The sequence below is a fragment of the Microtus oregoni genome, unplaced genomic scaffold (genome assembly GCF_018167655.1).
Source record: "Microtus oregoni isolate MIOR12 unplaced genomic scaffold, Mior012 000008F_ref0000371, whole genome shotgun sequence".
In the NCBI taxonomy this organism is placed as follows: Eukaryota; Metazoa; Chordata; class Mammalia; order Rodentia; family Cricetidae; genus Microtus; species Microtus oregoni.
In genome coordinates, this window is record NW_024543067.1 from 18,673,072 (window position 1) to 18,699,833 (window position 26,762).

Sequence of the window (26,762 nt, forward strand, 5' to 3'; positions counted from 1 at the left end):
TCATTAGTGAACATTCACTGTCACCCATGGTCTCAAAGTCTGGAGTTACCTGGGAGTGTAGAACATGCCCTCTTTAAATAGCATTGTGGGCCAGAACTGATAACAACTCGTTTAAATGAGCAGTTCATTGACATGCGACCAAAATCAGGACTTAAAAGAAACCTGAGAACTTGACCAAATGCTTTGTATAAAGAATTTAAAAATTTAGTTGTTGCCATCAGCACCCTGACTTTGTATTTGTTTCTTGTTTGTAAAATCAATAGAGACTAATGTACAAACACTAGAAGTTTGTCTTCAGTTTCCCAGTTTCTGAAATCGCTTCATGAAGCAGGGCTGGATTTCTTTGACAAGCAGGAGTGATTGCATGTGTTTGGTTTGATCAAGATGAACACTTTATTGTCATCCAGGAAACTTTTGCTATTTGCTAAGGAGTTCTTTGGCTGGCGGGGCTTGAGAATAGTGCCAATTTTCAATCTTCATTAGAGATGGAAGCCATGGGAATCACTCTTAGTTCATAGGTCACAGAATATCTTTTTAAACTCATGTTCAAAGTTCAGTGTGAAGCTAAATGGAAATTCTTTGCCATAAAGGAAAATGTTTATAAGTAGAGACTCAGAGAGTTCTTCATTATAGCTTGCGTCCATTGGGTTGTATAGTATCTAAGATGTATTAGATAAAATATTCCCAAGAGATGTCAAGGAAGGTTGCAAAGAAGTTGAAGAGCTGGAGATACAAGGATGACAAGAAAGGAAGGAGAGATGCGTGGCCAGGTGGAGGCAGTCATGAGCTGTCTTTGGTAGGACTCTCTCGCTGGACCTGTTAGAGGAATTCACCTAGTAACACTGACGAGGATTGAATCCTAAAGCTGTAGACAAGTAGACAGATGGTGATCCCCAAGAGGACCTGCACCAGTAATGATGCCAGGGAGATGGCATCCTGCGGAGAATATTCAGATCACTTTCTGCCTGGTACTCCGTGCTAGCTGTGCTTTAGGTGTAGTCTGGGGAAGTTTGTTCGTTGGCCTGGTTGGTTAGTCCATGTGGACGTTCTCCATCCCTTTCCCTGGTCACAAGATAGAGGAAGGTGTGTTCGATTCTGAAAGGCTGCTAGTTTCTTTTCCAAGTCTACACATACAATATACACACTGTGATGAGCAAACACAACAGGAAAGGATGGCAGATAGCAGTGGGACTGGGGCATTTATTATTAGAATTATTAGAATTCTGTAGCTCCCAGGGTGTGTCAGGTACTGTCCTGTATACTTCCCCAGACCCCGTTGGCTCACCCTCTTCCCTTGGAGTTCTCATTTCTAGCTGGAATTATTTGGAAAGGAGATCCTCATCTGACCTCTCATGGCTAGCAGTATATAGGCAGTGACTTTGTATTCTTCGGTTTAAGCGTGGTGAGGGGGGGGGAGGGGGGCGGTCAGTGAAGGTGGAAAGGGAAAAGAAGTGGGATGAGTGTCCATTGATTGACAGTCCCAGTTAAGCCCTCAGTTGGCCACAGGGGAGTAGGCAGAAGATACTAGAGAGAATGGAAGTGAAGAGCAGCAAGAGAGGAGAGAGGCGGCCCCGTGAAGCTCGTGGTGGCTCTCTGAGGAGTCACATACTAGCTGCGTAACCCCGGTAGAGACACTTTCTAGCCTGACCAGTGAAAAATGAAGCATGTATTCCTGCAAAGAAATCTAAAGTCAACAGGTAATTCGTTCCGGGTGTGAGGCAGGCTGCTGGGAAGAGACCTAAGGCAGGTGGTGGGTGCGGGAACAGTTTTGGTAGTTACAACAGTATACCAGATTACTAAGTAAATGGTGCTATAAGTGGGGTTTATTTTTATTCTCTCTCTCTCTCTCTCTCTCTCTCTCTCTCTCTCTTTGTGTTTGTCTGTCTATTTGTCTGTCTCTCTGTGCACGTGTCTGTGTGAGTGTGTGCTGCAAGTGTCTGTGTACCCACAAAGGTTAAAAAGGGGTTTTGGATCCTTTGGGGCTGGAGTTACAAGTAGTTGTAAGCAAACCCCATGTGGGTATTAGGAGCCAAGTTCTGGTTCTCTGGAAGAGCACAAAGTGGTCTTAGCTGCCGAGCCATCTCCCTCCAGTCTCATTAGCAAGTTGACATCTAAGCTTCTCTAGAGGCAGGAAGGAGTTTTTAGGACCTGGTTGTTGATATTGGTCAGTAGGTCTGTACAAGGTTAGAGTACTGGGGAGAGGGGGAGGAAGTAGGAAACTCCCTAGCCAATGGATGCACAAAAGGCCTCTTGGTAAAGAGTGCACAGTAAGAACAAAAGGCCATTTGTGGCCTGCAGATAAAATACTTGCTGTGGGCAACTTCTTCTTTGGGAAGTAGCATGGAGGGTTCCTGCTTGGGTTTGGGGTCTTGCATTCCTTTCTTACCATAAGGCCAGAATAGTTAAAATTGTATAATAAATGAGGGTTTTTTTCTAGTTGAACTTCTTTTGTACAATAGGCACCACCATGAAGCAAATCTAAAGCCAATGTAAAAAAGATATCCCAAGGGAGGTCATGAACCTCATGGAAGCTGTTCCTCTGGAGCTGGCTCTGCTGTGATGGGTCTCATGCTGTAGAAGGTAGGAAGGGTGTGGAGGCCAAGACCAAGCAGTGTGCTTGTACCAGTTCATTTACTGTGGCTCTTTACTTTGTTTTCTAGGCTGGGGATTGAATCCAGGGTTTTGTGCATATTAGGCCAGCATTTTCCCAGTGGGTTCCATCTCCACCCCCTTATTTTAGCAGTTTAGATTCTAGGTACTCCAGAAGGGTGGCCGTGATTGGGTTACTAGGATGGGAAATGCAAGAGACATTTCCAAGAAAAAGTAATCAGAGCATGGATTTATTAGGGAGAATCCATAGAGGGGGAGGGTAACAAGCAGAATGACTGTCCAGTGCACGTAGCCTGCCAGAACTTGGGAATTACTTTGGGTTTGTTTAAAGAGAAGCCCCCTCTGCTCTGCGCCTCTCTGCTCTGCTGCAGACTCATAGAGTTCCAGCCTCAGACATGGTTATTTAGGTACTTCAGCCCACAGAATTCTCAAGGCTTCAGGCTACCTGTGGGGTCAGGGACAGCACTACCAAGTGGTAGGCGTGGTTACACGTGACTATTCTGACCTCTTTGGGACTTGTCTCTCTCCTCATGGATTTGGCTCCCTGAAATTCTTTCAGATGGTTGTGACCAACCTATCCATCTGTAGATACGCTCTGGATATGTGGGAGAGTAGGAAGTGCTCAGGTCTGCTGAGCTCTAGGCCTTAGTCCCCCAGTCTGCAAAGACCACCTCTGGTTTTTATGTTTATGTCTTGTAAACATTGAGATTTGGTTGCAAGGTAGTGTGTAAAACTTCTTTTAGCTCGCATGGTGGCGAGGCAGTAGAAAGGTCAGGGTGAAGTTGACCGGCCGTTGATGGGAACAGGGACTATCCTTGGAAATGGACACTCATCAGATTCCAGGCTCTGTGGTTTTGGGAGCAAGGGAAGAATAGTTTTCCCATGAGGTCTTTGGACCATCTCTAATGTGCTCTGGATTGTAAGTAGAGCAAATATATTTCTGTGCAATAACGCTTTTCAGGTCTTCTTTAAGCAAGAACAAATATGTGCTAAAATATTGTTGCTAGAATAAAAATTAATGTTTTTATAGTTTTACAATCATCAGATTGTAATAGTAATATAGTATCACGTGTGAAACCATGGTTTTTATTTTAAAATGAAGGCCTCGGAAAGGTAGAGTAGGTTTTTTTTTGTTTTGATATGCTGAAAGACAGTAATAAACATTACACATTTATTATGAAATCACTCTGCGTAATTTCCCCATTTAAGAGACTTTTGTGTCAGAAGACACAGCATCATCATTAAAGCGGTGTATGAGCCTGACATGGTGGCTCACTCTTGTGAGCCTAGCACACGTAGCCTGTCTCAAAGATGTCAGTCACAAACCCTTTCTGTGAATGGAAATTTCAGAATAAAACTCTTAAGATCATATTGTTTCATAAAGCTTGAGACATGCAGGTGGCTGCCGTGAATTATCCCCATAAGGTGCGTTGTATTTGGACAGTAATTTTTATCCAGCCTTTTCTTCCCAATCGGCATGGCTGCCAGGGCCTGAAAAGCTTTCATGTAACTTGTCAGTAAAGTGTAACTTAGCAAACATGTCAGTTAGAACACAGGAGTTTTAGGGTATTTTCTGAGAATTGTATTAATATTATTATTATTATTATTTGGTCTGGGTCATCAGTCTGTACTTATGTATATCACATACTTTCCCTTGTTGTTTCTTTCCTTAATAATTGTATTTTATCCACTACACTAATTTGAGAAATACATATTTTTATCATGCTGTATTTCAGATTTTTAATTGGTTGTATTTTTAATAAAAAGTGTACATGCTAAAGCCACACTGGGGGTCTTGTAAGAGGGATACCATTTTCCTAACTGGACCTATGAGTACCACAATTATTTCAAAAATTTGGAATTTTTCTAATCATGTTTAAGATCATCCTGAGTGTGAAGGGACCTATAACACACTATACTTCATACATACGCATTGTGTGAGATAATAAAACCCTTTTTTTCCCTTACAAAATATTACATCATGCCAAGACTTTGCTTTGCTTTTTGTAAAGTCACTTAATATTAAAAAACCCTATTTATCTTTACTTTTGGGCTTTAATCAGATCCATCAGAATTGGCTTTTGATGAATTTTTATTTAATTATTAATTATGCCTGATAAAAATTAATTTTCACAGTTAAAATACCCAAAATTTCACCATGAAGAAATCCCTTTTTTGGTCTTCTCTCTCTCTCTCTCTCTCTCTCTCTCTCTCTCTCTCTCTCTCTCTCTCTCTCTCCTGGAACTCACTCTGTAGACCAGATTGACCTCGAACTCAAAAATAATTTTGTTTTAAAAGGCCAAATTATGTTATTGGTAAAGAATCATTTTTGAGATACATTGTTAAATGAAAAGGGAAAGGAACAGAAGAATGAATGTGCTTGCTACATACGCTCAAAAATTGCATGTAATTCTACTTGTGGCAGGTGTGCAAGAAGCTGACAGCATTGTTGCTTTAAGAAAGGGAGGTCCAGGCATTCTTGGTCTGAGAAGCAGGTGCTTAGGTGCCAAGCTTTTAGTATATGGTTTGTGACAGAATAAGGGGCTGCAGTGTGAGCCTGAGGCTCCCTGGCCCAGGAAGTTGCCCACTGCCCCGTCCCTGCCAGAGTAGTTGAGTGCTCCAGAGAGGAGGCCTGGCTCACAAGGGTTCTGTTACTTTCTTTCCCTTAAGAAGCAGTTGTTATCCAGACCATAATAGTATAGCCTCAAAGGACATGGGAAGGTTGACAAGAATGAGCTGCACACCCTGAACATGTCATGTGGTTGCTGTTCTGGGCTTTTCAACTATGGAGTTGTCAATCCCCCTTTTCTATCAGCTGCCAATGTGTCTTCTCTTTGTGGTCATACCTTCATTTGGGAAATACTGAATGGCTCAGCTTGGCTTTGGGAATAGGGGCATGTGCCTGGCTGAAGCTCGGCCTTTCTCTTTCTGCCTTTTCTAAGGCCCTGGTGACTCTGTGTATTTGTACCTGGCCCTCTTGGGTGCTTTCTGAGGGAAGGGATTAGGTCCACTTTACCATCTCCTCAGCCTTTGCTGAAGCTTTCTCATCTATGACTTCTCTCCTGGCAGATTTAGCTGGTTTCCAGGCTCCTTCAGCATAGGAGTATGGATGGAACAGCTGGGGTCCTTTTGATACTTTGTTATATAGTGAAAAATTTCACACATTGAGCTTAAGTTATTTACTTAAAGTTCTCTGGAAACATTTAATGGCTAAAACTGAAGAGCAAACTTTTGTTTCAACAGTATGTCTTTTGTTTGCTTGCTCCATCTCTTTTCACCTTGGTTCCCCCCCTCCTTTTTTTTTTTTTTATTATGTTCTCTCTTTAAATGCTCAATTTATTGCAACTGTATTTTGGCTTGTATATTGTAACAGTGGCTAAAAGTACAACACCCCCCGGGATGCTTAATTCTGTCAGCCTGACTGGATTAAGAGATGCCTAGTGCTTTAATGAGGCAGACTTTTGGGCATATCTGTGAGGGCTTTCTTTTCCAGAGAGGGCTAATTAAGGAAGGAAGACCTGCAGGAATAAACAGTAACATACCATGGGCCCAGGTCCTAAACTGATATAATGCCAAAGGAGAAAGCCAGCGGAGTGACAGTTCTCTTCTCTCTGCTGTCAGATCCACCCAGATGGGAGCAACCTCACTGGGCCATCTTCCCATGACCCTTTATGGTATGATGATGGACAGACATGTTCTGATTTCTTGCTTTAAGACATCATCACTGTCTCAGGGCTTATTACCACTTTCCTGGAGGCCTTTAATTCTCACCAGTTAGAAACAGCCTGGTAAATAGGGGAAGGCATACAGACTGCTGGTGAGAATTATACCAACAAGACTTTTCAGTACTTTTGGAAAAGCTACTGTTTAGGGTTTAAATATACCCCACATTTGCAAGTTTCTGGGACAGAAAGCAAAAGGGAATGAGGGTGGAGAGAGATTTAGGATTTTGTTAGAAAAGATAATGAGGGGTACCTGTGTCGAGGCCATGCTTGCAGCCAGGAGGCTGTAGAATCTTGACAGAGGTACCATCAGTGCCAGGTGCAGAAGTTTCCAGACTATCCTTTTTCTTTTATGTGAAAGTTGCCAACCTGGAAAAGGTACCTTTATTTGAAAAAACCAGTCTTTGAGAATAATTGTTTCTCTCTTTTTTTATGCTCTAGAGACATTCTTTCACAGATGAAATTATAGGAGAGAAAAGAAATCACAATGCATTCATTAACAGTATTGTTTTCTTTGTTATTTCGAAGTATTTACCTGCATCCTAATAGCTGCTGCAGTTTAATTGGTTAACTGATGGTAATGGTGCTGATTCTATTGTTAGTACAGTAGTAACTTTCAGAAAGAAGAAATGTGATTTTAGCAGATCAGTTTAAAGAAAGACCTTTGCTTCAGTTTTAATGGTCAGAACTATCATGCTGAATTCTGAGCTTACAGGTGGAGTATGGTTCTTATACATAACGTCTGGCAGGAAGAACGTGGTCAAGCCTGATAAAGGTAGAGCATTATGGTGATTGGAAGATCACAGAAAGATCACATGACCAATAAAGGTTTGTGAAAATCCCAAGAGCTGAATTGGGCTGCTGTGATATTACTTTAGCTTAGCTCTTTCTGGATTACCGCTGTGCGCTAAGTGTAAAGGCTTGTATGGGGGATAGGATAATGTGCAAATCAATAAGAGGGAGACAGTTCATAAAAAGACAGTAAGATGTGTCCATACCGTGATCAATGCAATGAAGACAGCAACCAATGTTAGAATGATGGAAATGGTGGGGTGAGACGAATTCCCATGGCTGGGAAACCATTCCTGAGGTGATGTTAGGATCTGGTCATGCGTCTGTGTTTACAAAGTCTTGAGGGCAGGGAATGACGCTGCAAGGATGAGATGAGACATCTTGTCAGTGCTGACCCTCTCCACTTTTCTTTTGCCTGGAAAAGCAACTGACCATACTCATAAAGTAACTAACATTCTGGAGATGAGTGTGCTGTACCAATGTAAGGTATGAAGGCATAAAGATCTGATGAGATCTTTTTCTTAACAAACTCAACTGAGAGACTTATGCCTAAAGCTTGCTGCACTAAGTGTATGCCTTTCACATCCGGCTACTCTTTTGTTATGGTGACAAACAGCCAGGAGAAGCAACTTAAAGCGGGTAAATGAAGACAGAGGCTTCTGTTCTGCCCAGTCCCCCAGCCGTTCATTCACAAAGAAACACACAGAGGTCTACATTAATTATAAACTGGTTGGTCTGTTATTTCAGGCTTCTTATTAATTAATTCTTACATCTTATATTAACCCATAATTCTTGTCTGTGTTAGCCATGTGGCTTGCTACCTTTTTATAAGCAAGGCATTCTCATCTTGTTTCTACTGTGTCTGGGTGACTACTGTAGACTGAACCTTTCTTCTTCCCAGAATTCTCCAGTTCTGGTCACCCCCTTGCCTGGCTACAGGTCAATCAGCATTTAATTAAATCAATACAAGTGACAAATCTTTACAGAGTACAAGACCATTGTCCCACAGTTCTTCCTCCTTTTTTTTTTCTTTTCAAAACAAGAACTCTGAATCTAATCTTCTTTGTTTAGCTTGTTTCCTGACCATTAATCCATGACAACTTGTAACCAACACTCTAAACAGAGACAAACATCCATAATCCATTTTTGGGAATGTGGGCATAGTTTTCCAGGTGACTTCCTGTTGCTTAGGGGTGCTGATGATCTTATGGGGACCTAAAGAAAATTTAGGATTATGGTCAAGTCCTGACTAGAATATTCTGTGAGGTTTGATTATCTCCGCCAGAAGTCTTGAGGTTGTTCTGGATGTAGAACACAGAGGAAACTCCAACAGAAGTCCTCTGAAATGTTGGATCATCTGGGCCATATGCTCCTATCAGAGGTTTTTTTCAGGGAGTCCTCTTTGATCAAAGAAATGATTTTTCTTAATTCAGAATGAATCCACAACCTCTCATTTCCTGTGGAAACAAAAGCAAAACCTCTTCTCCCAAGCAATGTATCTTTTGACTTAAAATTGAAGTCAAGGCATTTCCAAAATATATATGTTGGATTAATCCAGCAGCAGTTATAATCAAATGTCTTTTAGCAACTGGTGTTCCTTCCTCAGCCACCAAACAATTCAAAGAGAGCACAATAACATATAGTATCCAGATTCTTTGTATAGTTTCCATCTTTATGTGACTTTATTTTAAACTCTGTTTCTTTAATTTTTATTTTTTATTTTTGTTTTTTTTTTTTTTGAGACAGGGTTTCTGAAGTAATAAGGGCAGCGGGGCTGCATCCCCAGCACCCCGGCTGCCTGCTTGGCGGCTAGCTTATGCCCCCAAATAATTACACAGACACTGTATTCTTTTAAGCACTGCTTGGCCCTTTAGCTCTAGCACTTACAGGCTAATTCTCACATCCCGATCAACCCATCTCTAATAATCTGTGAGAACCGGTCTTACCGGGAAGATTCTAGCCTAGTCCATCCTGGGTCGGAGCTTCATGCCCGGAGCGGGGCATGGCGTCTCTCTCAGGCGTCTGCTCCCTAGAGGAGAGCTGTCAAGTCTCTGAGCTCACTTCCTCTTCCTCCCAGCATTTTGTTCTGTTTACTCCTCCCACCTATCCTCTAACCAATAAAATGGGCCAGGGCAGTGCCTTTATTAGCCAATGACCTTCCTCCATCAGGTTTCTCTGTGTATCTTTGGCTGTCCTAGAACTCACTCTGTAGACCAGGCTATCTTTGACCCCACAGAGATCTGCCTGCCTGTGCCTCCCAAGTGCTGGGATTAAAGGTGTGTGCCACCACACCCAACTACTCTTTTTTTTCTTAAGGAGTTTATGCTTTTTCTCTTCTTTTTCAAGCCTACATATATTTTAAAACACACTATAAACCACTTAGAGGTTTTTTTTTTAAATCTGAATCTGTCTTTACTGTATATCTCTCTTTTTCTGACCACATGAGTCTTTAATTTGCTAAACAGTATGGCTAGGATTAAAGCCATGAATTTTTCAGATGGATCCACCCCATTCCTTAGCTTTCTGAGAGTCTAGCTTCATGGTAGAGGTACTAGTGTGAGCCATATTTATTGCCACAACTGTATGGAGTTTCAAGGTCCCTGCTACTACCAAGAAGCATGTTGTTGGCTATTCATCAACATCATTTAAATGTTTAGTGGCAGGGCCTCTTAAAAGAGCTGCAACGTTTTTGCAGCTAAAACTAAGTCAGGAATCCTCTCTTAAATGTGATATGCTTGCCTCTAGCAAATAGCCCACCCAAGAAAATGCTGCTACCAAGAAACTGTGCTTACTCTGTGTGTATGTGTGTGTCTTGAATTACTTCCCAAGCTCTCTCAGGTTTTATATGGATGCATTTGTCCACATTGGCGCCATTTGTTGACAGAGTTTTTGTCCCAAAGAAACACACAGAGGTCTACATTAATTATAAACTGGTTGGTCTAGTAGTTCAGGCTTCTTATTAGACACTTCTTACATCTTCCATTAACCGATAATTCTTGTCTGTGTTAGCCACGTGGCTTGGTACCTTTTATCAGGGAGGCATTCTCATCCTGCTTCCTCTTGAATCTGGGTGATGACTGCAGACTGAGCCTTTTCTTTTCCCAAAATTCTCTTATTCTGGTCACCCCACCTAAACTTCCTGCCTGGCTACTGCCCAATCAGCATTTTATTAAACCAATACAAGTGACAAATCTTTACAGTGTACAAGAGCGTTGTCCCACAGTAGGTAAGGTATATTTTGTCTCACTGTTTTAGAGGTTTTAGGGTGGAAGAGGCCAGCTACTCTTGCAGGCCCATTATAAAGCAAAATAATCACAGGGATGAGAGCATGTTGGGGAGGTAGGAGGATGTTTATATCATTGCCATGAAACAGAGAAAGTAAGGGAATGTTCTAGACATCTCTCAATCTATTAAGACTCAGCATCACAGACTGTATGGCCCTGAGTTCCAATTGTCACTAACTGAGTTCTGTTCTGGGTTGGAGTCAGTGATGGCCTTAGCGGTCTGAGTAATTCTTATCTTGGACCCTGACTGTACAGCACTCACGGGAATATGCACATACACATGGAATCTAGTAGGAAGAAGGTAGCCAAGTTTAATAGAGATGACAGTCCTAGGGCAATCTCACAAACACAGAAAGGTCACTTGATCAATAGCTGTCCAGGAAAAGATTCATGAATGTCTTAAGCGATGAATTGGGTCACTAGGGAGCTTCATTAGATGGCTTCATTGGTTTATTTTTTATTCTGGATTTTTTTTATGTTCCAAGTGCAATATAAAATATTGAGGATTGGGTGACAAGAAACACAGGTAGGAATCCTCTCAGAACTTTGGAATGGGGAGCGAGGCATAATCAAGAAGCCAGTGGAACGTGTCCTGTAGTGTCAGATACAAGGACAATTAGGAAACCATATTACGATGATGGGAGAGGTGGGGGCGGCAGATCTCCAATGGCTTCAGACCTCTTTTGGAGGAGATGAGTACTGGAGTGAGATCTGCCCCCATCAGTGAGCAGAGCCTTGAGGGAAGGAGACAAAACTGGAAGGAAGGAATGGAGTGTCTGTCTAGAGGCAGGCAGACAAGAGGGATGTGCTGAAGCCATGGCTGGAGAGCAGGCTGAAAACTGTCATTGTGGGTCTTGGTTGATTAGGTAAGGATGAGGGCTGAGGGCTGTGTGTCTGTGGGTGGATCAGGAGGTGGGTAGTTACTAGTAAGAGGGAGACTATGCATGAGCACTTGTCACGGAGGCTTAAGGCAGCTTGTGGAACTAGAATACTGAAATGCAGTTCCCATGACCTGTGACGTGGGACACCGTGAAACGCAGTGTCCAGTTGCATCCTGCTATAGGTTGAGTAAAGTCTGTGGTCTAGGTTGAGTCACTGAGTTCTGCCATCTTCTTCAGATTGAGGGGCATGGCAAGAGTACCTCCCAAGGAGAACACCAAGCATTGCTAGATGTGGGGATCCAGTAAGGTCAGGTCTTCTTTCAGTAGGTTGCTTTCATAAATCAAAAGTCAATTGTATTTTCTTTTTCATATAAATGTATGCCCTTTATTCTAGAAGATGTTTTCAGTCAAGAGAAGTTAGCGTTCTGCCAATCAAGGTTGATAGACAAAAGAAGTGTATGTAAATGTTCTTTAATTAATCATATATTATTTTCTCAAAGAACAACTTCCTCAGATGTGACTGGAAGACGCCCGAGCACGTGGTTAGGCAGTGACTGAGCAGTACTGTACCGGGCAGCTGCACTTCATCTCTTCGGAGGCTGATTTGGATGTGTGTAGTCTTTACATCCTATTAAATTTTTGAAAGATAAACTGATACAAGAGTGATTTGCCAAGGCCAGCAGCTCTTCCTTTTAAAACCTTGGCTCAGTGTACACACTGAAGGGATGGGGGACTAAGATAAAAGCATTATAAATATGAGGTTAACTGAATTCAAATAGAAGGTTCTCTCAAGTTATTGCATTCCTTAGAAAATAAATACATTGAGCATATGGTTAAGATTGATCAAAAACGTATTCTGTATGCCAGTGATTACATTCCCATCTGTGATTAAGGTTTTCTGTCTGCATCTGGTTTTCACATTATATTTCTGTAACAAGAATCCTTTATATAGCGGAGTTCACTTTCTGTATTTTCTATTAGCTGCAGCTTGAACTACTGCACACATCGCAGATTTAAACATGTGCTTTTCATTACTTCATACCATTGAGAAAAAGTAATATTTGTTTGGGAATGTATGTTTTCCACAATTTCCATGGTAATACAGCACGTTGAGCCTTTTTAATAACACTCTTGTAGAGCTACAAATTGTTCGAGGCATTCTACCCTTACTGGAGCTCAGCTTTCAAACTTTCCTTAGTAGATGTGTGTGCTCCTTGCCCCCACCGCATGAAGAGGTTTTGTGTATTTGAGGGCTGAGGATTGAACAAGGAAATTATTAAAGATAAAGGGAAATTTTGAAGTTTTCCTGTCATGGATGTGTGATAGAAACTTAACGCGGAACAGGTACACAAATGTTTGAACATATTAGTAATAATGTTAATTGCTGTTGTTCCCTTTATTGCCATTTCATCTGGGAAGAGTTTTTAATATGTTAGGTGTATGAGATACAATATAAACTTCAAATCCAGAGATTAGCTAGCTTGTTCTCTTCTCTCTCCTTTCTCTCTCTCCCTCCTTTTCTCCTTTCTTTCCTCCCTCCCTTTTCCCTTCCTCCCCTCCCTCCCCTCTTCCTTCCTCTTCTCCCCTGACTTTCTTCTTCTCCTCTACCTCCCTCCTTTGGAAATGCTATTGATGGCGGTACAGCATTTCACATCTAAGCCATCTAAGGCAAGGGCTGCTGCTGAGTCACTTTAGGTTTGCATTCTGTGGCGTTTGAGTGTGTGTATGTGGACTCTGCTAACTTTCAAAATCCTAAATGTGTATGTGTGAAATGTTTGGCAACATTGTCTTTCTGCTAACTCATCTTCTGAGCCCTCCTTACAATAGATGCTGTAACTGGGGTTCAGAAATGTAACACTGTGTTCTGTTCTACGTGGCTGTTTCCCATCATCTAGTTTGTCTCGCAGACGTTTCTTCACATGATAATTTTATGTGCCTCAGAACTGAAATTTTTTTTTTTTTTTTTTTGGTTAGAAACTGGCCTAAGTCTATGTGTACAGGAGGGGCAGACTAACCCCAGGGTTTATTTTCTTAGCTTCATTTCTTCAGAGAAGACAGTCAACTGTGGCCCATACTGACCCACAAGGACTCATTAGTGGATATCTTTTGTTGACAGTGCCTCTCTGAGGTCTTTGTTGACGATTGTTGAAGAAAAAAACGATTTCGTAGATCACGACTAAAATCTAAAAGAAAAAGTCTGTCTGCTTTCTTCTTTGCCCCATTTTTTTTTTTGAGCTTCTGTTTTGACTTTTATTTATTTAACTATTTTTTGCCTTGGCATTGGGAAATGACAAAGTTGGTTTCATGAGGAAATATATTGCATTCTCCAGATGTAGTCCTATTTAGTGTTTATAATTGTATTTATTTCTCTCTTTCTGTATTCTCCCCGCCCACAGTATTTGACTATTTATATAATTGGAATATGTTATAAATATCTATGTATCTTGGTTACTTTCTATTTGAAGTATTTCTTTTGTTACTTGTTAATAAAAATATTAGTTTTCTTAGTAAATTAGACGTTTTCAGTTTCTAACTGATTGCCTTTGCTGTTTTTTGAGACAATTCCCAACAAGGAATATGAACCACATTTTTCCTATTTTGTGAATATTTTATTTGTTTTGACTATAAAGAGCCAGAAACAAGCACTGACTCACAGCAGAGCCACATGGTGGCAGATAGAAGACACAGATACTGAGATGGAGTACGGCTTTGAACTATGTCAGAGTAGGGCTACTTTAGCTGTTTCAGCTCATGACCCCTTCTGCCTGATAATTTTTTATGTGAGTCTATATATGTAAGTATATAAAATAGATACACAATAAATTAAGCACTGATAATAAATTATAAAGAATGTAATTTATTGTTTTGTTTTGTTTTCTTTTTCAATACATGGTTTCTCTGTGTACTTTGGAGCCTGTCCTGTCACTCACCCAATAGACCAGGCTGGCCTCGATCTCACAGAGATCCACCTGCCTCAGCCTCCTAAGTGTTGGGATTAAAGGCACGCGCCACCATCACCTGGCAAGATTCTTATTTTAAAATAACACTTTGATACGTACTTCTTCCTTCTGCTAAAATTGAAAACAGATTTGGTTACTAATGCAACCTGCTTACATAAAAAGTGAAATCTTGGCTGAGCATTTAACACTGCAAGGTTTTGTGCATCTTCTGCATTTTTCAGAGGTGGTCGATGTTTTGATTTTATGATTATCAATACTGAGAATGCTGCTTTGCAGAAATTCATAGTACAAAATGGCAAAACAATGTTTGGGGCCATTTCAGAGATTGTTGAAAAGTTTGCCCTTATCTCAAGCTAAAATTCAGTTAATGATTTTTTTTAAATGAAACTCAAGTCAGCAACTCAAACACCAATTTTTTAAAACCCAATATGCTCACCCTATCCAAGAATACACTAATTTGATACATGCTGAAGAGTCACATTGAAAACTTTGCAGTCTTTGTTTTCTGTAATTAAACCCTTCTGACATACCTACATGATCAGAGAACTCCATGTGTCCAGTAACAACACTGCAATCCTCATATGCCACAGCCTCGGACCTGAGCTGAGGTGTTTCAGGCCGCAGTCACTGGTGTTGAGAGACACATACCCAGCACACAGGGCACATGTGTGCTGAGCTAATGCTGCAGTGAAGCCATGTGTACAGCATGGGCAGACAGTGTCAGAAACGAGTCAATCCACGCAGATTTGAGCTTTTAGTTAAATGTTGACTCGAGTTCTTTCAGAAGTCATATAAGGCTGAAGCCCACAGTTTAAGGAGCTGTTAATATGAGTGTATTTACCAACTTAAATCCCTAAGAAGTAATTAGTATAAAATATAGCATCATTTATAATAATCATTTTTGAGATTGCTTTTCTGAAGTTATATTCTTTTGTCATTTATTGAATTTCTACTTTCCGTACATATGCTTTCTTGAGCTTTTATAGTTCATAGGAATTAAGTGGAAAAATCACTGTGTCTTGTGGGGATTCACACTACTGGTTCTAGCAGTGGTAGGTGGGTGGTAGGCACAAAATGGAGTGTTTGAATAAATGAAGAAAGATTGATTCCAAAGTTGCCAATCAAGCTGGAAAAATAAGAAAATTTGGATCTCATAGAAGAAAGTAGTAGAGACTTACTAGCTGAGCAGAATGGTCCATCAACAATTTTCTTAACTAAGGTTTCCTTCCTTCCTTCCTTCCTTCCTTCCTTCCTTCCTGCCTTCCTTTCTTTCTTCCTTCCTTCCCTTCCTTCCTTCCTTTTTTCTCTCCCTCCTGCTCCCTCTTTCCCTCCCCATTCCTCCCCCCCCTCTCTTTCTCTCTTCTTTTTTTTTTCTTTTCTGGAAACATGGAAGCAAAATTTTTGTTCTTTCTTTCTTTCTTTCTTTCTTTCTTTCTTTCTTGCTTGCTTGCTTGCTTGCTTGCTTGCTTAGGCTGGCCTGGAATTCATTATACAAATTCTTGGCAATTCTCCTGCCTCAGTTTCTTGTGTGCTCAGATTATAAGTTTTACATACCATATTTTGCTTTAATATTTTTTAAAAGTAGCCAATTACATAAAGATTATTCTTCATGATCATCAATTGTTTTCAACAACTGTCGCCAATAATGACAGTGCTGGAGCTTCAGAGGGAGGAGAGAGTATGTATGGGTACTTTGTTTTGAAAGAGCCTAACTTAAAAAAAAAAAATAAAACTTGGAATGACCAAAGAGTGTTCTAAAGGAACTATACCTCACCAGTTATTTCTTTACTTTTGACATGGGCAGAGGGTAACATGCCTTCTTAAGGGATCGGTGGATGCATACTTTAAAACCAACAAGAGCTCTGGCATTCAGAGGGTGTCTACTTTTGAGTCAGATGATTGACAGGTTCAGGGTCTTCTAGGACACCATTTCCAGGAACTAAGGAAATGGGAAATGTTTGGAATTCTGCCACAAAATAGAAGAGCCTGTATCTGTGTCTTAAACAAGCACAAAGCTGGCCTGGTTTATCATGTAAAGAGATGGGTGGGATGCTTTAGCCTGGTTGTGATGTGTACATTTTTTTCCCCTTTGTTGTTGTCAATAGAAAGGATTGATCTGTGGGCTGGTGAGCTTATCTGTGTCCCAGTCAGAACAGCAGAGGAAATTAGCAGAGCGCTTGGTGGAGAATGATATCTGTGAAAAGAAACACTTGGAGAGCGCTGAGTGTAGTGATAGGTGACTGCCGGAAAAAGGGGAGCTTTGAAGGTTGCCAAGGTAAGGAACAGATACATATTTTGATTTTTTTTATTATTTCCTTTATGTGCCAGAAAAATCACTCTATCGTTTTCTTGCAATAAGTTATAATTGTGCAGCTTTTTCTCTTTCTTATTCTAGCACCTGTTGATAGAGTTGTGTTAACATTTTAACCACTTATGTGTGGAGTCTCTGGGTGCGGGTTTGGGTTGGGATCAATATGCCCAAGGGAATTCTGCTTAATAGTTTTGATCTAAAGATATCAAATGATCAATTGCCATTTTTTTCTGTTTCTTGCTATGTTTCATAGCACATCTGTTAGACTGAGCAATACTTGGAATAGAACAGTGAAACTATGCCATGATTTTTGTGTTTAATGCAATGAGAAAATGGTGTTTTCTCAGCTTGTTGACTGAAAAAGCAAGCAAGTAGTTTTCAGTTTATGATTTCTTCTGATGGATTTTGATTTAAAAAAAAAAAAACCTTTGAGGTAACCATCACTTCCTGAGCAGAATTCTTATCTATAGAGAAATTTTTTAAAAAGTGATGTCTGACTTTAGGAAAACACCAAGTATAAATGATGTATATATTGCCACTTGGCTAGAGGCTTCGCAATATCTGCCCTGAGCCATGGGCGGGGTGTTGACCCTGTAGCAAGCTCTGCTCCAGGTAATGGACTTGATCAGAGGCTCCACTCATAAGAAAAAGCTGTGCTAAGATTGAGCTGAAAGTCAATACAAATGCTGTGTGATACTGGCGCTGTCACCCTGCAACTGCCTAATTTCCTGCAAAGAGGAATAGCAAAATACTCAGTTTCTTTGCCCATTGCTTTTTGAACATTCCTGCTGGCCCCTGTCCCACACAGTCCCTGCTCCATGCAGTTCCTAATTCCTCAGAACACTTGCTGGCTTGTTATTTGTTGTTGTTGTTGTGGTGGTGGTGGTGGTGGTGGTGGTGGTGGTGGTTGTGGTTTGTTTGCTGTTGGTTTGAGACAATCTAGCCAAGAGGGACTTTGAACATTTGATCCCTGAATTGCCACTTCCCGAGTGGCAGGATTACAGGTGTGTGCTACACAGGGATCTCACTGACTGGCTTGCCATTCTCAGGAAAGTGTTGATAAATGAGTGTCTCTTTAGGAGCATGGAAAATAAAATAATCCCGTATGGAACTGTATATCCTTCCTGGGGAAGTTCTGCAATTTGGCATCTATTTGTATTTTTTTTCCCTTTGGTCCCTCCTTCATTTCTTTGTCTTTCTGTGTGACTAGTGAGAGACATCAATTCAGAGGAGAAGGCAAAGAGCACAATTGTGTCACCCAGATGAGATTTCTCTCGCTTCTATCTTCTTTCCTAATTGTGGACTCCTGATATTAGACATAAGTTTTGACAATTCTAACCGTGGTTGAGTGGTTGATTAGGCCTCTCCAGTCCTGCTCAGAGAAAAAGAAAGGTGCGGATGGTTACTGGAACTCACAGGAAACAAAGTAATGAGGACAGAAAGGTGCGGATCGTTACTGTAACTCAGAGTAACACCCACCCCTGATTTAGAATTGTTTTTTTTTTTTGTGTGTGTGTGTGTAGCATCTGAACAAGGCAGCTATTTAAGAACAGAAGAGAACTCAGCATTTTGCCTTGTTATCTCTATGGGGGTTCAGATTATATGGCAAAAATATCTAAAGTGGTACTTAAATATTGAAAAAGATTCTGGATTTTAAAACTCGAGTACATCCCGTAGAGATATAAAATCATCATCTGCCCACCCATCCCACGGTCATCGTGGTCTCCTCTGGTCACATGGAATACCTCTGTGGCATGGCAGATCTGAACTGCTGCAACGTGGGAAAGCCATGCTCCTTAATTCACTTTAGTGTGTCTATGTGTTGTAACGTGGGTTCCATGCAGAATCTCCCCCAACCCCAGCATTCTTTCACTCTGTGTGTGAGCCTTGAAAGTCATGGACGTTAACAGGCATGCTATGATCATGCTTTAAAACTTTCAGGTTTCCTTTGTTCCCCTTGTCGTGTTCAGAGGTATTCCTGGTTCTCTCTTCCTTCTGGTGATAGTAATAGCTGGATAGAAATACGAGCCTCAGAATCGAGTTCGCCCAAGAAGCCAAGAACAACAAAATACCCCGCACAACCTTTGCATTTGCAAGCACCTGGAATCCATTGCGTTCCTGGAGTTGTAATCTGGAAGCAGACAAAGCAAAGAATTACCAGCTGAAAAGCTGGCGCTCTGAGTGCGAACAGCCTGAGGAGGCGCCAGAGTCTGGTTTGTGTGGGGACTCTGAGGCAGAAAGCAGAGCCCAGGGGCACACAGCCAGTGGGAGCTGGAGAAGCTGAGATGCTGCTGTGTTTCACTCTGGTGGCTTTTCTGTTTTGTTTTATGGTTGTTTTTGGTGCTCAGAGTGAACCTCAGGGCCATAGGCATGACAGCCTCACACTGGAACACTGAGCCGCGCCCCTAGGCAGGGAGCATGCCCAGCATGCAGCTTGCCAGCCTGCAGGCGCCTGTGCTTGCTTCCCTAGAGTGCCTGTGGAGCTCTTCTCTCTTAGTAGGTGCTCTTGTGATGGGTACCTGTGTTCGGAGCCCGTGGGACTGGTATCTTGCCTGAAAAACTTGCCCTTATAAGCTCTTAAGGACACTTCTGACATGGGTCTATTACAGTATTTGGTGTATTAAAAATAAAAATCTCTTGGCTGTCAGGACGCTGAAAGGAAGGAGTGACAAGAAATACATGCAGGGTGCTGTGTGTTTCTGCATGTTCCTGCGTATGGAATGGGATATTTAGATGCTACCAGTTTTCATAGATTGCATAGATTCCAGGGCCATGTTTGCATTAGCAGAGAGCGTGCCTATCAGCAGTGCCTCACACACCTTTGAGTATTAGTAGCAGAATAGGAAAGTTCATTCTTAAGTAAAATTGCTTTTTTAAGCAGTGCCTGTATTTATTTGATTTGGGGTTCCTTTTTTGTTGTGGTGGTTATATTTGAAGGTATGATAGCATTAATGAGCTCTGCCCCACATGGCGCTCTGAGCTTATTGTAGCGTTGCACACTGATCCCAGGTCAGTGTGATGCGTGAAATCAATTTATTTGAATCTCTTTGCCTCTATAGGAATTTGGCAGTGTGCCAGTTGTTTTCATTTAATGTTCTTTGTGTCGAACACAGACAAGCAGGCCTGCTTTTGTGCTCTTCCCTCTTTTGGTCTCTGTCTCTTACAGCCAATATTTTGCTCTGTGGATTTTGAAATGAAGGAAGGGAGACTATATTGTGTGTAGGAAGCCTAATCATTGCTTGGTGTGTGTGCACACAAACTTCAAGTGGGACTTTCTTATCTTCTAGGAGATTTTTTTTTCCCACCTTCCTGACCCTCAGTGGTGATAGTGGATATAAAAAAAACACTAAAGAATTTTGTTTAAGTAAAATTCTTAGTGATTCTTGGTGTGAATTCCTGGTATTAATGACAATTATCAAAGCTTGAAACAATTGTATGAGTTACTATTAGAAGAAATGCTTCATCTGTGAACTAAGGCTATCAGAAACCGTTTTTACTAGCATTGGTTGAATTTGAAGAGTTGTCTTGCAATTCAGCGCACATTAACACAATGGAGTAATGCTTTTTCTTTTACTGACTTTGGTGAAGACACTGCTGTGCGACCTGAGTTTGCTGTATCTGAATCTCTACTAAAGCCCTGTGATTCGGGTAATTTCTCTTTCACCTGTGCTGAGTGATGTTTGGGTTGCCAGGAGAGGTCCTCACCTGTAAGTTCACATTCGTGCATGGATGGGATCTTTTTGTAGGCAGCAGGAATTGTTTTGGAAGATTTTGGAAGGGGTGGAGAGAGGAAATGCTGGAGAGTGAAAGGGGGGCCCTCTACCCATGCTCCAGGCAGTGCTTGGGGAAGTTGATCTGCGGAGCCAAGGCTGCAGGGTCAGCTCTTACCCAGCAGCCCCGCTTCCTTGTTTAATTACCTGAAGAGCAAAACAGCCAGCCTGGCAGTGTGGGAAAGCCCAGCATCTCCTGCAGCCTCCTGGCGCTCTGACATCCTGCAAGGCCTGCCCTGTCTGTCACAGCCTCAGTCTGGTTCAGGCATTGTGTGTAAGAGGGTTTGGCTGTGAATCTGAGATTCCTGCCAGGGCTGAGTCCCCTGCTCATTGCTTCTGATCTATATTGACAGATAGGCTTGGCTTCCCTCTTTCTGCAAAGGATTTAAACATGTGGCTCCTTCCTTTCCTACTTCTGGCCTTGCTGTGGCTCAATCCCTCTCACTCACTCCAACACATGTTAGCCAGCAGAAGACGGAGACCTCAGTTTTCAAACCTGTGTGATGGCATCCCTGTGGTTGCTACTGTGTGGTCAGACTCACTAATCCATAATTTCTTGTGAAACTAACAGTTCCAAGATGATTAATCATATGTGAATATTGAATATCCCGTTTGAAACGAAAGGTAATAGAATTTTTGACATTTGGGTCTTTCTCTGTTTCCTTGGAATTTGAATATTAGTGTTGACATTCACAGTGAAAAGGGGCACACACCCTTGGAGGAAGCTGGAGGTGGTGAGAAATAATATTGGTTAGCAGTATGTCTAACCTTGGGGAATCACACAGTGAAAACAGACTAAGAAGTGCTTGGAGATGGAACCCTTTGAAAGGTCTCTGGGATATAACAAGACCTTACCTTTCCCAAGAGGAAGTCTGGCAGCGTCCTTATCTATAGTGTGGGGCTGCTGAAGTGTCCTCCCTTTGGGTGGGGAGCAAGGGTGGTTGTACTTTTTCCTTCAGAATCAGAGGAAAGTGTGGCTACATGTGTTGCAGTAATTTGGATTTTTCCAAATACTTCATGAGGACTCTGCCGTGCAGTATGAAGGACATTTAGCCTTTAAAGGCACACGTTATCCTACATAAATACAAATAAGAGTTGCGGGTGTGTAAAAAGAACAGTTTGTTCTTCTGAAGATGGCACAAACGTAGCTCAGCTCCGAGCAATAGGTTCTGTGCACCCCTTTTGTGCACCCAGTTGGACTTTGTAGGAAAGTATTTGGTGGGAATTATTTTTGAAACTTTTTATTTCTATTACCTTTGTGGATATAATGTCTGTGTTTGAGTATTTGTGTACTGTGCCAGGGGAAAGTGTATAATCATTTAAATGGCTGGATTAGCCTGGTGTCCCTGGCGACAGACCTGGCCAGGTGGTCTGTTACCCAACAGGCATTAAGTCACTCTGCCTGGAGTTCTCTATGGGTAGGCTCGTTCCTGTTTATTTATGTAGTGGGCTGCTGCGTCTCCTTCAGTGTATTTCTCCTTTCAACACCAGCATGCACACGGGGAAAAACCATAAAAATATATTTGTAGCCACTGCCAGCATTCCTAACTCATTGTTTACAGACAGACAGACTCTCCTGTGCATCCCCATCCAGCAGCTCTAGTGCTCATGGTTGGTTGGTTGTCTTGCAGTCCCATTTTTCTGGGATGCAGGGGATGCTAGCCCTGGGTGCAGTGTAGCAGGAGAGGACTTGGGAGACAAATGGTTGGAGCTCTGGCTTTCAGGTGAGTTTGCCCTGTCTACTTTGAGGAAAGCCGACAGAAAAGGTGATGTGGAAGAGAGGAGACTGGGCAGCCAAGAGCAGGTGAACAACTGTGTTAGGAACTTGTCCTTGTACCAGTTACAAACAGGAATGCAAAAGGGACATGTTCACATAAAAAGTGTTTTTGTTTTTGTTTTCTGAGACATATAATGAAGGGTAATTCTATTAAGTGGAAGTAAGTGTTGAAGTTGCTAAGTGAATTGAGCTGAGATTGGAAGATTTGAAGCACTCTACTTACTATCTATATTTAAGACTATCCAGCAACGAATTCTATTCTGCCTGGTCGTGCGTGGGGGGAGAGCTATGAGTGATGGACGTCTCTGGGGTCATTATAAAATATAAATTTTAAAATTCACCTGGTACTCTAGCAGACTTGCTATGCTGGGAATTATTCGGGCAAATAAAACTCATTTTGGAGTAAAATTTGGTAATAGAACTCTTTATAGCTAAAAGGTTTTTGTTGTTGTTGTTGTTGTTTTAGTAAGTTTGAATCTATGTAGAAAGTAACAAATTAGTGTATGTGCCTAGACTTTAAGAATTTGCAATGTGGAGAAATACAGGTGGGCGTTTGCTAGAGACAAAAAGCACTGAGGGAAAAATATGACCAGAGGGTGGAAAAAAAAAAAAAAATCTGCCATCCTTGTATTGCTGTGTCTTTGCTCCCCCTGGTGGATTTTGTTGGAAGTGTTTACGTCTGTGTTAATGAAAAGAATTAGCTGCTAGGCAGTTCCTCTAACCACAACAAGAAGAATATTTTTGTTGATGTTTAAAATATTCCTGTGTTTATGATTTTTTGTTCTATTTTTTAATTTCATTGAAAGCAATATGTATTATATAGAATCTATTTGGTTCAAAGTATAATATATGCCCATTTTAGAGGGTTTGGAGAATGACCATCCCGTGAAATCGCACTGCCAGAACCATGTCACATGTGATCATTTCTAAATATTTATTATGTTTGCGGTTTTGGGGGGTGTGGCCTTATACTCAGAAACCATAGTTGGCCTGGAACTTGCTGTGCAGATCAGGCAGGCTTCGAACTAGCGGCACCTCTCTGCGCCTCTGCTGTCGTGTTGGTCCTTACGACCAGGATGTTACCGGAAGAAAACCTGTTTTGTTTTTAGTTATTATAAAATATGTGGAATATCTTCTATTCGGCACAAGAATGATGATGGGCACCATGCTGGTTATAATTATTTTTGGATTAATGCATTGCAGGCTCGAAAGGGTGGTGTGTCAGTGTTTAGCAAGAGCGTCCTGTCCACGATACAAGGGTAATGGAGATCAAAGGTGCCTTATGAATTCATGGGGTTGTTTGTGGTTGGTAAAGTCAGTTGTTTGCTGGCCCTGTGCCGATCGCTTTCTCTGGAAATCTTAAGGATTCAGTTCGGCTTTCATCATCTTATTGTTTTCCTTAGGTCATTATTATTTTTTTTAATCCTTTAGATTCTGACAGCATTGCAACAGAAGGTGAAGTTTGGAAAACAGTGTCTCCATATGCAAGGGATTTGGAGACCTTTTCATTGTCTTTGAAATTGTCATTCATAGCCCTCATTAGCATTTATTGTTGCAAGCCTACAAGCAGAGAATGTGAACTTGGTATGTCATGAATAGCCCCACAGAGCTCTGGAGCACTCTGATTCTGCCTGCAGTGTGGTGTGGGCTGGGCTTTGAGGGAAAGCTGTCCAGATGGCTGCCTGCGCACGGCAGAGCTGCGGGTTTTTGTCTCCGGTGCTGAGAGGAGGGAAAGTTCATTGGAGCATACGCCATCACCCTTGCATTTTAACAAAACTAACTAGCCATTAGTCAAGATGGGAAGGTGGTGACATTGAGACAAAGGTTTTCCATATAGTGTTAGAGGCCTTGTCACGGGGACAGGGCAGAGGAGTTAGGTACCTTCTATTTTATCCCCGTGGGTTTGAGGTTAGAAAATGGGATGGAAATGGTAACTTATCTGCAGATTTGTGTGCAAATAGATATCTCAAAGATCTAGCTTTCTAATCAGAGAGTGATGGTTTTATTTGAAGGGAGAGTTCTGTAGAGCCAGTATTCTTCATTATAGGTTAAACCCAGAGTGTTTTTATTTAAACTCTAAAAAAAAAAAAAAAATTAAACCACTTTTTCTGTGGAAAAATCTACTATTAAGAACATTAGTAGGCTTAAGTTTCATTTGCATACAATAATGTTCAACCAAAGTTCATGTTAAAGCAGTTTCTAGATTTTAGTGTTTCTTAGATAGTACAAGTCAAAGGCTGTCTACTACCAAAAGTATATAATATATTATGATACTATAAAGACACTGTCACTATTATAAATAAATAATAATTACAAATAACAGGTTCTATTTACTGCTAGCAAGTAATATTTTTAAGACTTTATTTTACACAAATGCACATAAATCTACATATTTATGAATATTAATAACAAACATTTGCTTCCGTACGTGAAGTGTGTATGTGTATTTGAGGGTTTCTTTCTTTCTCTCTTTTTCTTTTTGGAGATAGGGTCTTTCTATGTTGCTCTGACTAGCCTAGAACTTGCTATGTAGACCAGACTGGTCTTAAAGCTTTCAGAGACTTGACTGTCTCCTGAGTGTTGTTATTAAGGGTAGGCATCACCATGTCTGGCTAGATAGCGTTTGTTGACCAGAGCCCCTAAATCAAATACATTGCTTAAAAAACTGTAAAAATGCCAGGTGTAGAGGTAGCAGTGGTGGTCGGTGCACGCCTTTAATCCCAGCACTCAGCAGATAGAGGTACATGGATCTCTGTGAGTTCGAGGCCAGCCTGGTCTGCAGAGTGAGATCCAGGTCAGCCAGGGCTACCCAGTGAAAACCTGTCTTGAAAAAACAAGCACACATAAACAAACAAAAACCTGTCAAAATGTTTGCATGTGCTGCTTTGTTTTACAAACATGGTTAAGAGTGGAAAAATGTCACAGAGACTGGATTATTAGGAAGACATTACTCTTGCATTAGTATTAGAGAGTGGAAGATGAAGGTGAAGTGTAGGGGTTGTGATGTCACCATCTACCGCCCTGCCTCCCACTGGCCTGGAATCATAGGATGTCACAAAGACCACATAACATGTTCTCCACAGGATGGAGGGGACCTTGTCCATCTCGTTGCACATGGTCCAAGCCTTTCTGCCTCCGTAATTTCTGTGTAATCACCTACTGCGACAAGCTCTCTCTCTCCAGCCTGTCTCCTTTCATTTCCTTGCATCCTACTTTGGCCCTCTAGGACAGCCCTCAAGATCCTTTGACCCCAATATGTTTATACACCACCGTTCAGATTCTTAAGGTGGCAGTCACAACACTGCTCCATTGTCAATTAAGCAAAGTTCTCCTGGTCTCTTTCTGGGTGCCAGCTGACAGTTGAGGAAGTGCAAGTGCTTGCCAATCATTCCCCAAAGAAAATACTAGAAATCGTCTGACTGTGTCTATCTCTTTACAGCAGGCATTTATAGAAAAGATGACAGCTCCCCTCTCACCACGATGGAACACTCCGTGAATTTTATGACTTATTTTCTTTCCCACTCATTTCTTCGGGCTTGGTTGTATCTTACGTTATAGCCTAAAACATACGCCATTTGTTTCCTTGCAGACAAAGTATAATTGGATTTATCTTTGTCAGGAGACAATCTATTATGGCCTTTATTTAATACATTTTCAAATGTCTTTCAGGGGCAGAAACAAATTAACGTACGTTTTTACTGGGTGTTGTATCTATTTAATCGACTGTCAGAGTGACGAGAAGTTAGTTAGGAAATCATCCGAAGAGGTCCATCTCCTTCCACCCAACGGCTCCCACATTAGGTAGGTTTGCCCTGTCAGTGGGACGCCTTTAGAAGACACTAATAGCTTCCAGCTGGGTGGAAAATCAAAACCTTTGGGGTCTGACAAAACCAGAAGATTTGAATTTGAAAGCAGAGCTAATGCCTCCATTTTATTTTTTACCACTCGCCCATAAAACATTATTTTCCAATATGTCAGCCTCATTTGGTGGCCAGTGGTCTGAGATAGAAAGTGGAACAAGCAAGCGGAGAAATCTGGACATTTGTGAGCCCGCCCTTTCAAGCTGGTGCGCCACTTTGTGGAAGGGTCTCCCCGAGAGCAGGGGGGTCTCCGTGGCCATTCATCAATGCTCGTTGGCTGATCACTGAGTGCCTTCGCATTCAGTTTATCAAGTCTTGCACACAAAAAGTCAGAATAAACCTTATTCGGCTTGCTGAAAGCCAACCAGAAGTGAAATGCTCCATTTGAACCCATTTTGCCCTTGTTTTTTCACGTTGTTAATGCAGCCCTCCTTAAATGAGTGTGCCTTTATTGGGCCGGTTAGAATATCTGAAACTATTAATTCTCTTGTATTGAATAGCTGGTGGCAGGCCAGAGCAGATGGGGTAGGAAAGTATTTGGTTGGGTGTATTGCTTTCAATTAGGATCAATGAGGTTCCAGATCCTTTGAATTAACTCACTTAATACCCACTGTGTGCAGGCACAGTGTAACACAACTGTCTGCAAGAGGCAGGGAGGGGAGCTGAGAAGGCCCTGGAAAAGCTTCTGCGCAGTTCTCTCTTCAGCAGGGTGGAGGTCTCTCTGCTGCAGATCATGCCCCTGCATGGCTGTTGTCTGGGGCTGAGTCAGATCTGAACAAAGGGAAGACTGGGCTG

General features: G+C 41.6%; 1 protein-coding gene across 7 annotated transcripts in view; it reads left to right on the forward strand.

Moving 5' to 3' along the window:
- Runx1t1 (RUNX1 partner transcriptional co-repressor 1) overlaps positions 1–26,762 on the forward strand; it is a 149,162-nt gene that overhangs the window by 13,967 nt on the left and 108,433 nt on the right. For 3 of the 7 annotated variants that reach the window (XM_041657148.1, XM_041657156.1, XM_041657147.1), the window contains exon 2: positions 16,355–16,524. The exons of 3 other annotated variants lie outside the window; for them this stretch is intronic. In XM_041657148.1, coding sequence (XP_041513082.1) covers positions 16,437–16,524 — 88 coding nt within the window. In that variant the 5' untranslated portion in view covers positions 16,355–16,436. Of the gene's footprint in view, positions 1–11,830; positions 11,900–16,354; positions 16,525–26,762 lie in introns of those variants that run through there. One more of the 7 variants, XM_041657150.1, reaches the window with a different exon arrangement.